This window comes from Pararge aegeria, chromosome 13 (assembly GCF_905163445.1).
Source record: "Pararge aegeria chromosome 13, ilParAegt1.1, whole genome shotgun sequence".
Lineage (NCBI taxonomy): Eukaryota > Metazoa > Arthropoda > Insecta > Lepidoptera > Nymphalidae > Pararge > Pararge aegeria.
This window is the reverse complement of record NC_053192.1, coordinates 17,369,083-17,382,530: the sequence shown is the minus strand read 5'-3', so window position 1 is coordinate 17,382,530 and position 13,448 is coordinate 17,369,083. Positions and strand designations below refer to the sequence as shown.

Sequence of the window (13,448 nt, the reverse complement as noted above, 5' to 3'; positions counted from 1 at the left end):
ATTAACTGTTATAATAGGTAATTTAATTTGTACCTATAGGAGTAATAAAATAAACTTATATGGCTAACTTATTAGGGGTAAGGTAGTTATATTGAACCTATACATCTGATTGTTATAAAAAGGGAATGTTTTAACTCTTATATGGATAGAAAAATCCTATTATAATATTAAGGATTACTCAAACGATAAAAAAGCTTGGGTGTGAATTGCTCTAGCTTCATAGCTTAATATAAATAAACTGTGAGATAGTGATAACAAACAAAAAATTTACCCAGCTAAGTTTGTTGTGGGCTCTTCTTAGACCAGGGTGCGTTTGGAACCCTCGTAGCTTTAGGTTTAAGTTGTCACCATCCTCTTACAATTATGTAATCATATATGTATGAACGCTTCATAAGTGCCTGTGATAGACCTACATGAATAAAGAAATTTTGAATTTAATTGAATTGAATTGATGTAAGGGAGTACAAAGGAGAGCGGTCAGTAGCGTCCTCTTTGCTACTACATCCACTGCGATCACCACGCTGGGCCCCCGGATTGGTGATCAGGGTAAACCCTCTTAGGAGAGGCCTTTAGTCCAGCAGTCGACTGTTAAAAAAAAAGTAAAACCAGCTGTAAAAACTGACGTTGTCAGTCAGTTAACAGTAAAAAGTGTTGTAAGCTAACACTCAAGCCTGTATTGCCATTGAGTTACTAGCTACGTTTGTTTATCGATAAATAAATAAATATTTGACAGCCGACTGGCGCAGTGAGCCGCGAACCTGCTTTCTGAGTCGTGGCCGTGGGTTCGATTCCCACAATTGGAAAATGTTTGAGTGATGAACATGAATGATTTTCAGTGTCAGGGTGTTTATCTGTATATATTTAAGTAATTATGTGTATTATATTCATAGAAATATTCATCAGCTATCTTAGTACCCATAACACAAGCTACGCTTACTTTGGGGCTAGAAGGCGATGTGTGTAATGTCGTAGTATATTTATTTATTTATTACTTAATATACTACGACACATCACTCACATCGCCATCTAAGCCAAAGTAAGCGTATTTTGTGTTAAGGATACCTACTAAGATGACTGCAAATATTTTTATGATTAATACACATAAATACAGAACAACACCAAGACGCTGAAAAACATTCAAGTTCATCACACAACATTTTTCCAGTCGTGGGAATCGAACCCACGGCCTTCGACTCAGAAAGCAGAGTCGCTGCTCACTGCCCCAATCGGCCGTCAATCGATGGAAATTATCTGGGTGGCTCATCGTTCCCAGTACTCCGGAGCATTGTAAACAGATTAAAGGCTTTATTTCAGCGAATCCTCTGTTTACTCACACCGATAATCAGTTGTGTTAGCTGGACTATGTGATGAATCACATTATATCCTTTATAAACCTTTTTATTAATTTTTTTGCCGTGTTATAAAGTTACGAAGATATAGTACTTTATTGGAAATTTTACCTAACTAGCTGCACGCCCGAGGGTGACTTAGACGTTTTGTGGCTTGGTTGGAGCGTGAAGCAACGACGCTATTTGGTGTAATAATACCAATAAGGGAGTTTGCTGTTTTACTAGGATCAAAAGTAGCCGATGTAGGCCTTGCAATTGCTGTGAGGACAAAAAACAAAGACAATAAAAAAAATCTATTTAATAATGTTAAGTGAGTGTCTGTCTTATCGACCTCTTCTACCTTCCGCACCGGTGGCGGTAGAAGAGTCAGTTTATACATTTATAAAAGCACTGCCTTCCCCTTTTTTATATTATTAATAATAAATAAATGTACTACGGCAACACACACATCGCCATCTAGCCCCAAAGTAAGCGTAGCTTGTGTTATGTAATGGTACTCAGATGACTCTTGAATATTTTTATTAATATTTTACACATCCGTTTAATATACATATAAACACCCAGACACTGAAAAACATTCATGCTCATCACACAAACATTTTCCAGTAGTGGGAATCGAACCCACAGCCTTGGACCCAGAAAGCAGGGTCGCTGCAAACTGCGCAAATCGGCCGTCAAATTACGCGTACTCGTATTAGAGCAGGATTTTTCCAATATATGCCTCCTTTTATTACAGGCATATCCTTTTTAAAAAACCCTGTACTCGTCGCTCTAGAGTCGCTACAAACAGACCGACTTTACGTTTCAAAAGTATTTGTTGAGTGAGACTACTTGAAACGAATGAAATTTGTTTTTTAATATCCGTATTGAAGTGATGTTTCGCTACAAATTATTTGAGTTTCTAGGAGTCTTGATGGTTCAGAAATTGTTCTCGACCCATTAATTACGTCACACCCACATCAGTGGCACCATAGCGGGGTATATTTGCTGACTAATTACCCGCTATAGTGGCTGGTACGGGCCATGATCTAAATATGGTCTCTCGCTGGTAAAAAATAAAACTCCAGCTTTTATTCATATTCGGCCCACGTGGCTCGACTGCGATTAGTAATAATATGACGACATATTCTTATAAGTATTAACTTTGAGTCACAAGAGTATTTTTGTTGATTTTGCTACTTTCATCATCATCCCACAACGAGAAGGGGTAAAGGTCGTATTCCACCACACTGGCCTAGTGCGGATTGGTGGACTCCACACACCCTTCTTCTTCTTCTTCTTCTTCTTAAGATCTTAGCGAAATTTTGCATTTTGGGAAGCTTGAATCGTTTAAAGATATCTTAAAAACAAAGAACTCCTGCACGATGGAAAACGAAACGAGCACGGACGAAGTCGCTAGGCAATACCTAGTTGCAATATTCCTAGGCAAACCCTCAGATGCTTATCTGAGGGTTTGCCTAGGAATTTCTTGCTGGCCTCTTCTCGGTAGAATCTGCCTTCCGAACCGGTGGTAGAGTCACGAACTGACTGACTTGACGTTTCAAAAGTGATTATAGGCCTTATAAATTATGAATTTTGAATTTATTGAATAATTCCCCTTGGTAGCCCCCCCTTTGTCTTATACTCGTAAAAGGGAGAAAAACCCCATCGCGCTGAACTCGCGAGTTCGCGATTCATAGGTCGATATTAAATAAAAACACGCCCTTTTTTCCCTACAAGTGACTTTATATCAGTAAGCAAATAATGAATTACAGATACGTCGAGATATAATAGTTGGCATCGATAACGAAATATTTGTTTTATAGTTGTTTGGCAATACCACCTGATAATATACATTGATTATCACCCGGTAAACTTGTGTATGCGGTGACTACAAACCTAGCACATTTTTTTTTTCATTCAACTGATTACGATATGCGCGTAAAATTTCATTCATAATTTATATCATGTACGGCAAGTGAAACAGTGATAGCCTAGTGGTTAGGACTTCGGTCTCACTTTCGGGGGACCGAGTTCGAATCCCAGCCCCCCCTAAGTTTTGAAAGTTATTTGCTTTTGTGCAATACCGACAAAGACCTGTCGTTAAGCGATTTAGTGTTCCGGTGCGATGTCGCGTCGAAACCGATTAGGGGTATGACTACCATACTCCCTAACAGGTTAACCCACTACTATCTTAGACTGAATCCTCACTTACCACCACGTGAGATTAGAGTTAGAGCTAACTTGTAGTGGAATAATAAAAATATTGAAATATCACTTGCTTCAACGTTGAAGGAAAACATCTTGAGCAAGCCTGCATGCCTGAGAGATCTCTATTCAGTTCTCATCGGCGTGTGAGGCCTACCAAATCCGCACTACCCTATACCATAAAAAGTACTTTTTGTAAAATTTTAACTATTGTGAGTAAAGTAAAGAAACTAGTCTAGCATATTCCGACAAAAATTCACGTGAGTTCAGTCGTCTTCTTCTTCTTTCTCCTGGACTTGTCTCCGTAATTGGTCGGCCGGAACCTTCCGTTGTACGTAGTGCCACTGGTACGACTCCCCGCTGGGTCACTCCAGCCAGCCGAGCTCACTCCAGAAGCTTAGCAGGCCGCCCAGGTCGCCAAGTGCTTCAGGGAGTTATGCTGGGGAGCCAAGGCATGTTGCTTCAGTAGTTAATTGTACATCAAAAATGGGTCTATAAGTATTGGTCGCAATTCGAATGCTCAGTGCTTTAACCGCCGTGTCGTATCAGATCCTGCTCGATGAGTACACCAATTAACAGATAGCCCTCGAGTACTTTTCCACGTCGCGACCAATAATGTAGATAAGTGTCTACTGTTCCTAGAATTGTTTGGTATTTTTTTTATCCATATTTTTTGTTTCATTATCATCATATCAACCTATTACTGATCCACTCCAGGGCCCGGGTCTCCTCCCACAATGAGAAGGGGTTTCCTTTCTGAAAGGTTTAGGCCGTAGTCCACCACGCTAGCCCAGTGCGAATTTGTGGTATCGTGTGGATACCACAAATACGCACCTTCAGACAGCCAATATTTAAAAACGAAAGTGGTAATTACCTAACATACTACTTTAAATAAATAAATAAATATACTACGACAATTACACACAGCGCCATCTAGTCCCCAAAGTAAGCGCAGCTTGTTGATGAATATTTTTTATGAATAATATACATAAATACTTATAAAATATAGATCAACACACAGACACTGAAAAACATTTATGTTCATCACACAAATAATGTCCAGTTGTGGGAATCGAACCATGGGCCTTGGACTCAGATCGCAGGGTCGCTGCCCACTGCGCCGATCGGCCGTCAACTTTGTTTAGGTATTACATTGCAATAGTTCCGATGCCTTTTCCAAAGGAGCTGGTATAAATCCGCATCAGAGCAAAATCTTCCAGGACATCGTTCATGCATATGAGGCCTGGAAACAGCCATGGGACACAAAGTTGCCCTCTTGTAAATTCCCATTCGTGGGGGGAAAAATCCCCCTACAAGTTAGCCCTTGACTGCAAATTAACCAGCTGGTAACTGATGAAGCTGAGACGGTAACGACTAACTGTTATAGTAATCTGTTAGGGGCATGGCAGTTAAATTAAACTCATACCCCTAATTGATTTCTCAGCAATATCATACCGGAACGCTAAATCGCTTAGCGGCACATCTTTGTAGGTAGGGTGGTAAAACACACTAATCTTCATCATTATGAGCCTCTTCAGAACGCCCAGAGTAAGATGAGGATCTTATTTGATCACGTAGAGACACTCCTAGCAAAGCTCTCTCCATCGCCCACCGAGTGACTCTGGGCGTTCTGAAGAGGCTCATAATGATGACGATCCGTAGAAGAACCGTAGAGTTACCGTCAAAGCTCAGCGAGTCGCGAAGCTGAAGAATTTGTTAAAACACATTTATTACATCGAGGTTACTATACAATTGATGAATTTCTTTATGACAAGGTTGGGAAGCATCCGGCTCCGCTTTCAGCTCTCAGAAGATAGAAAAATGAATGTTGGAAAAGAGCAACTGCTGAGTTTCTTGCCGGCTTCTTCTCGGTAGAATCTGCCTTTCGAACCGGTGTAGAGTCACTACAAACAGATAGACTTGACGTTTCAAAAGTGCCTATATTAGGCCTACTTGAAAGAAATGAATTTTGAATTATTAAATTTTGAAGAAATTATAAATGACACTATAATACTCCTGGTAAATTAAGCTTAATTTTTATCACATAAGTCAAAGTCAAAGTCAAAAATATCTTTATTCAAGTAGGCCCACAGGTGGCACTTTTGATGCGTACATAAGAACCACACGGTACTGAGATGATGGCGATAACCACATTCGTAAACTTAAAACTAAAGCTACGAGGGTTCCAAACGCGTCCTGGTCTAAGAAGAAGCCCACAACAAACTTAGCCGGGTGTTTTTTTTTTTTTTTTTGTTATCACCATCTCACAATGTCATTTTAAATTATTAGAAGAGCAACCTGGTTAGAGCAATAATTTACACCCAAGCTTTTTTATCGTTTACGTAGTCCTTTATACTATAATAGGACTTTTCTATAAGCTTACGTTTAATACAAACTTTGAACTTTTTAAGAGACATCTCCAAGATGACAATTGGTAGTTTATTGTAGAATTGTATGCAATTTCCTTTAAACGAATTATGAATTTTATGTAACCTAGTATATTGCACTGTAAGTTTATTCTTACTTCTAATGTTTAATTTATTGCAGTCACATTTTTTCTTAAATTTAGAAATGTTTTTATGAACGTACATTAAATTTTCAAATATGTACTGACTATACACTGTCATTATTTTAAAATCTTTAAATTTATCTCTCAATGACTCTCTCGGACCCATTTTGTAGATAGAACGAACAGCCCTCTTCTGCAGCACGAAAATAGTGCTAATATCAGCAGCATTACCCCAAAGTAAAATTCCATATGACATAATGCTGTGAAAGTAACTAAAATATACCAGTCTCGCAGTTTCTACGTCGGTCATATGGCGTATCTTCTTTACCGCATAGGCAGCAGAACTAAGCCTGTTCGATAAATTATTTACATGAGGGCCCCATTGAAGTTTAGAATCTAACGTTATTCCTAGAAAAACTGTCGTATCCTCCAGTTTCAGTTCCTCATTATTAAGTAGTACAGTAGTTTTCACGTGTTTAACATTAGGTAAAGTGAATTTTATACACTTGGTTTTTTTTCCGTTAAGAACCAAATTATTAGCTTCAAACCACTGTACCACTTTAGCGAGAGAGTTGTTTACGTCGTCAAAAGCTAGTTCACGTCGATTTATTTTAAAAGTCAGTGATGTATCATCGGCAAACAGAACTATCCCGTGTTTGTCCTTGGCAAGGTAAGGAAGGTCATTAATGTAAATAAGGAACAGAAATGGTCCTAATATAGACCCCTGTGGGACACCTATTTTCATAACTGATCCATTAGACCCTGAATTCCATAGTGGTGTAGTTTCCTAATTAACGTTTCGTGTTGAACACAATCAAACGCCTTAGATAAGTCACAGAACACACCAAGTGCATCACGTGACTCCTCCCAGGCTTCAAATATGTTTTGTATTAGCTCAACACCTGCGTCGATTGTTGAGCGACCCCGTGTGAAACCAAATTGCTTAATATGAAGTAAATTATACTTATGAAAATGGTAAAGTAATTGATTTAAAATTAGTTTTTCAAAGATTTTACTGAAAGTGGGTAGTACGGATACTGGTCTAAAGTTAGTGGGGTCAGAAGTACTACCCGATTTAAACAATGGAACTATTTTACTAAGTTTCATTAAGTCAGGAAACACACCACAATCTATACAATTATTAAATATTAAGGCTAAATCGGGTGCAACAATATCAATTAATGATTTGACAACGTTTACGGAAATGCCCCACAGATCATTTGTTTTTTTATTAATTAATAATTTAAAGGCTTTAATAACGTCAGAGCCACTAACATGCGTGAATTTAAAAGAATGGTTACACTCAGGCACATTTTCCTTTAATAGAGAAAGAGCCATATCTGGTGAAGAGTTTAATGATTCTGTTGTGGAGACGGGAATGTTGGTAAAGAATGTTTCAAAAGCAGTAGCCACCTCGAAATCTGTTGTTAAAGCTTTATTATCTACATTAAGTTTAAAGTTAATATTTCGTGTTGTTACTCTTCCCGTCTCCTCATTAATTATGTTCCAAGTAGTTTTGATTGCATTGCTGCTATTTTTAATTTTATTTTTGATGTATCGCGTCTTTTCTAAGTGGCAAGCGCGTTTAAAATTCTTGGAAAACAATTTAACATAATCCCCAAACTTATCACCAGTGTTAAATTGACGTTCAGCATACAATTCGTACAGCTTTTGCCTATTTTTATGAAGTTCAACTGTCGCCCACTCACTAAAATTTAATGTATCAGTAATCACAACCGACTTACTAGTAAATATAGAATGAAATAGTCTATTAAAGGTATTGAAAAAGGAGCTGTACATTGCATTTGGAGTCGCCCCTGAGGGTAGGAATGGGAGGTCGTTTACTAGGCTATATCTCATTTTCTCTATGCGGTTGGATGTTACAGGAACAAATGTTATTTTACGTTTAGAAACATTTTTCTTCACATTTTCAAATTGAATAATTTGACCACAATGATCAGAGTCTAATTTACTAATAATATTTTTGCTTATAGGAATTATATTTGTAAAGATGTTATCCAAACAGGTGGCGCTAGTAGCAGTTATTCTTGTGGGCTCCATGAACATATTTGATAGATTGTAAGTTTTAAATAAATTCAATAACTTTATACTTAAAGAGTTATTTTCTAAAATGTTTACATTAAAATCTCCGCATATTATTAACTTTTTATTACACTTTGATATTTTAAATAACACTTCATCCATTACCTTTTCAAAAAGTTCAAAGTTTGACAAGGGTGGCCTATAAACAGTAACAATTATAAATTGCTCTAGTTCAACCGAGGCTAGCTCTATTGTCCGTTCAACAGAAAGGCTAACAATATCGTTTCTGTTTTTAAATTTTAAATTTTTATTTAATAAAATTAAAGAGCCTCCATGAATCGCTGTAACCCTGGTGAACGAACTACCAACCTGGTGGTTACCAAAATTAAACAAATATTCATGGGTTTTCAACCAGTGCTCAGTTATACATAAAATGCTAATGTTAAAATCATTTAAAAATAATTCAATCTCTAAGTCTTTTCCTCTAATACATTGAATATTTTGGTGAACCAAGTTGATATAATTAGAATTAGATTTTTTATTATATTTTTGGTTTAATAGTACATTGTGCGACCCCTTACTATAATTTTTTTCATATGTGCCTGAGGGAGACTCAGTTGTCTGCTTTTCTAAGCAAGAGAAAACCTCTGTTGTCTCCTTAACTAGTTTAAACTAAAATGACTTGGAATAATTTCCAAGGTTTTCATGTCAAAATTATTACACTGCTCAATAAAAGCAGCTGGTTTAGCCAAGTTCTTGGCTGTTATGGTAAAAAAATATGATAGCGAAACAGCTATCTGTTGTTTAAAATAGTGTGATAGGTAATATCTATCTCGGTACAAATTATAAGTAGGATTATTCCATATAATGGAATACCGCAAAGTAACCGCTGATTCTATCCAATAGTCGTTGTTTGGTTACTGGGTCAAAAACACCCTACCGGTTCTACCGCGTGCCATCCCCTGCTTATCTGCATGCACATCCGTGTTCATGTTCCGCGCCAGCCCGCCAAGGTCAAGGGCACAGGGGTGGGACGCCGCTGCTGTCTGGAATCTATAAATACGAGCTGTGGTGGCTAATAGGGGGTGATTTAATGGCTCTGTTTGTACGTGATAAATGTGTTACGGGTAACGGGATGAAGTCATGCTTTAATGGCTTTAGTTTCTTATCTCAATCTGTTTATTGGATTGCGAAAATTTCATTATTTTTCATTTACGTCGGAAATACGAAGTTTTTAAGCCTAAAAATGTGTCAATAATTACACCGGCAACCTCTTTCTTCACACTGGAAAGCATTAACGCTGCTTGGCTACAGAAACAAGCATGCATCCTTCCATACATACATTTTTTTTTTACATATATCTAAAATGAAAAGTGCGTTTGTTTATACTTCCTTCAGGCCCTAACTTAGCAATCAATCAACTGGATATTGAAGGACTGAGAGTACCAAAGATATCCTACTTTCATCCCTTGTAAACAAATTTCACGGGATCTTTAAAACACCAGAATAAACGCAGATTATCACCGCGGAAAACAGCTTATGTGTTATAATTAGCTTGGCTGGAACACTCTCCTGGGTGTGAGTGTGAGGAGTGCAAGTTGCTTAAGCGCTCGGAAGAGTTGCAAGTAGAGGCTGCGATAGTGCCTGCCAGCCTCACTCTTATTTTTGTCAGTTGCCCACTTTATATAGCACCTCGCCTCGCCTTCGATCCGGCAAAAAGGGGTTGGAATTTGTCGAAAAGACGAGTCGAGATAAGCGAGGCGCTGGCGGCATATACAATAGTGTGGTCGACGTCCGCGCCATTTGGCCTCTTGAAGAATGCAGATCTGGTTTATAAAGACATATATAACGCAAGTCGCGAGATCTTTGTTCGATGGGTGCCGCAATTAAAGAAACTAAATCATCATCATCATCAAATCAACCGATTGACGCCCACTCCTCATAGGTCCAGACTGCACGATTCAGGGCCGCTTGTAACCACCGGCTCCCCGCAACTTGCTTGCTTGATGTCGTCTGTCAACCTAGTTGGGGGCTGAACAACCGATGCGGGGTTGCCACTCCAACACATAGGGACCCCAACGTCCATCGGGTCTCCGAGCTATGTATATATATTGCCACTTCAGCTTCTCGACTCGTTGAGCTATGTCGGTAAATTTAGTTCTACTACGGATCTTCTCATTTCTGATTTGATCACGTAGAGATACTTCTAATATAGCTCGCTGAATGACCGTGACCCTTCATATGAGTTAGCGACCATGTCTCTGATCCGGAAGTCATCTAGAAGAAACTTAATACTTGATATAATACTCTCAGAGTTCGTGCGATTTATCCTTTAGACTTCAAACTTATCAAAGAGCCCGTTTAGTGTTTTTCTAAATGAGTGCAATAAAGCCATCGCTTCAGCTGAATTGAATGCACATGACATCAACACCGTGCGAGGTCGTTCCAATGTAAAACACATTGCACAAATCGCCGTTTCCTATTTACTTACTCGGGCTGGGACTGGGATTTTATTTTTACAAAAAACCGACGCACATAAACACACACTAGAGTCGAACTGAAGACCTCGTGATCCGCAGTTAATCATACTATTAGACCAAACGAGGCATCTATATTCTTTAATATACTACTACAATACACACATCGCTATCTAGTACCAAAGTAAGCGTAGCTTGTGTTATGGGTACCAAGATGACGGATTAATATTTTATATGATTAATATACATAAAGAAAGCGAGAAAGAAAAATCGTCTTATTTTGTGTAAAATGATACATTTGTGTCATAAATCACCCAGACAAAGAAACACATTCATGTTCATCACACAAACATTTTCCAGTTGTGGGATTCGAACCCACGGCCTTGGACCCAGAAAGCAAGGTCGCTGCCCACTGCGCCAATCGGCCGTCTATATATGAGTTGTGTTTGAGAGATAGGTGGCTACTATAGCCATAATATAGCGGGCAGCGTTGGTAATATTTTATCGCGAAATGTCGTTTCCCCTCCCTGTCATGGACAAATATATTTTTATGTCGTTCCAGTCTAGACAACCCGCCCTTTAGTGTCCCTCCCGAGTGACATGTTGGAAACATGTTTTTCCTTTTATTAATTAATTTCTATTAAAATTTAACCTACAAAGTCACTTTCAAAGTCATTTTACTCATACATAAGCTTAGGTCATCAAGCTTGCTTTGTTAAATATATTTTGTATGTTTTTTTTAATCCACTGCAAGTAAACTCTCGACTGCAATCTCACCTGGTGATGAGTGATGATACAGTCTAAAATAGTAGCGGGCTAACGGTTAGAGGTATATAAAAGTTATATTTAACCCATAACCAAAGTCAAAGTCAAAAATATCTGTAGGCCAGTTCAAGTGGGCCCATAGTTGGCACTTTTGATGCGTACATTAATTACATGAGAATTACACGGTAGTGAGATGATGTCATTGACCATATTCTTGAGCTTAAAACTAAAGTTACGAGGTTTCCAAACGCGTCCTGGTCTAAGAAGAAGCAACAAACAACGACAACAAACTTGTGTTTTTTTTGTTATCACCATCTCACATTGTCATTTAAAATTATTAGAAGAGCAACCTAGTTAGAGCCCGATTTATACCCAAGCTTCTTTATGAATTACGTAGTCCTTTATGCTATAGTAGGACTTTTCTATAAGCTTACATTATATTACGCATAGTATTTAAGATAGTAATACAGCAGCAGAAACCATGCTTATTTCTGCCGCTAAGCAGCATTGTTGCATTGCTGTTTTCCGGTGTAATGAACGAGGTTGCAAGTGTTATTAGTAGGGCTTGACACCTACGCCTCGAGTAACATAAATTAATAAATAAATATACTACGAAAATAATCTAACGCCTTCTAGCCCCAAAGTAATTGTAGCTTGTGTTATGGGTACTAAGATGACCCATGAATATTTTTATGAATAATACACATAAAAACTTATAATATGCATATAAACACCCAGACGATGAAAAACATTCATGTTCATCACACAAACATTTTCTAGTTGTGGGAATGGAACCCTCGGCCTTAGACTCGGAAAGCAGGGCTACCCAGTGCGCCATTCGGCCGTCAAAATACCGCCGTTGCTCTGTTTATAGGCGATGGTTTTCCGTCAATTACTACTAAAAAAGAGCAGACTTATAATATCTGATTGCAGGGTTAGAAGCGAGCGTTCGACAGGAGCCAAGAACGCGCAGCTTCTATGCGTTAACGGAGGCAGCCCGAGGCAACCGAGCACTCCTCGTCAACCTATCACGCCTCGGCAACCTAGCACACCACAGTTGCTACGGGTAAAACGTTATTTCTGTAATTAAATCACGAATAATGGCTCAAAATCTTGATTTTAGATAAGAGATATTATATAGATAGAGATATTTTTCACCTTAGACCGCTGCAGTGATAAGTTTGTAGGCGATGACCTCCACTTGTTTCTAGCCCAAGCCAATTCCTGCCAGACCCTGGGTCAAAGACTGATATAGCAATTCTGTCACGCTGACCTATAAATGACTAAAATGCAAATGCAAAAAAAAACCAACCGAAAAATATGAATCTTATGAAAAAACTTTGCAGCATGCCGGCAAACATATAAACTTTATCAGCAGCGCACGCTTTTTACTTAAATAATTCGCTGTGAGAAAAATTAAGTTAACCGAGCTAGAAGTAAACACTGGAAAATATCCCCACGGTTTACCTAGTATGGGGTAGGAACATAAATTATATATAGGTATATTAATAAAATTATTTGATGTTTTACAACAATTTTTACTTATTTATTTCATTAATTCATATTTTTTGTCATTGATTGACTAATTAGGCCTAGATCAAAGCCAATTAAAAAGTTATTAAGTTCCAAATATTCCCGGAAGAATGACTAAATTTAATGCTACGCAAGAGCACCAAATTTAAAAACTTCCACAATATTAATTAGATATTAGAAGAAACAATCCAGAAGAAGACACCAAGGTCCCTCTTCCCAAAGCAACCGGTAGCAGTGAAGGACGCTGAGAAATTCCGCATGAGCTTCAACCTTCCGGAGCGAGTGTCGGACGCTCTGTTCCAATACCGCACCAAGTTCGTGCAACACATGCTCACCAGCTCCATGTACGCGAACAGTTCTGTGGGAAAGCCCTGGGAGAAGATTGGCAGGTGAGAGATTACTCTGCACAAGTTTAAACAAGTGATGGTAGCTCTTGTAGCCAATCGAACAGTCGTTTTCGAATATCAAACTTTATACCGTCAAACTAAAATGGGTCTAATTTTACTTGACAAACGTTCTGCCAAAGTTCTAGCTGACGAATTGTAGACGAATTTGAGTTTTAACACATTATGAATATGATACATT

General features: G+C 38.3%; 1 protein-coding gene across 1 annotated transcript in view; it reads left to right on the top strand.

The window, feature by feature from the left end:
* The window catches only part of LOC120628557, a 70,841-nt gene that overhangs the window by 57,044 nt on the left and 349 nt on the right, over positions 1-13,448 (top strand). The window contains exons 18-19 of the mRNA XM_039896978.1: positions 12,264-12,396; positions 13,035-13,252. Of these exons, the coding sequence (XP_039752912.1) occupies positions 12,264-12,396; positions 13,035-13,252 (351 nt within the window). The remainder of the gene's footprint in view (positions 1-12,263; positions 12,397-13,034; positions 13,253-13,448) is intronic.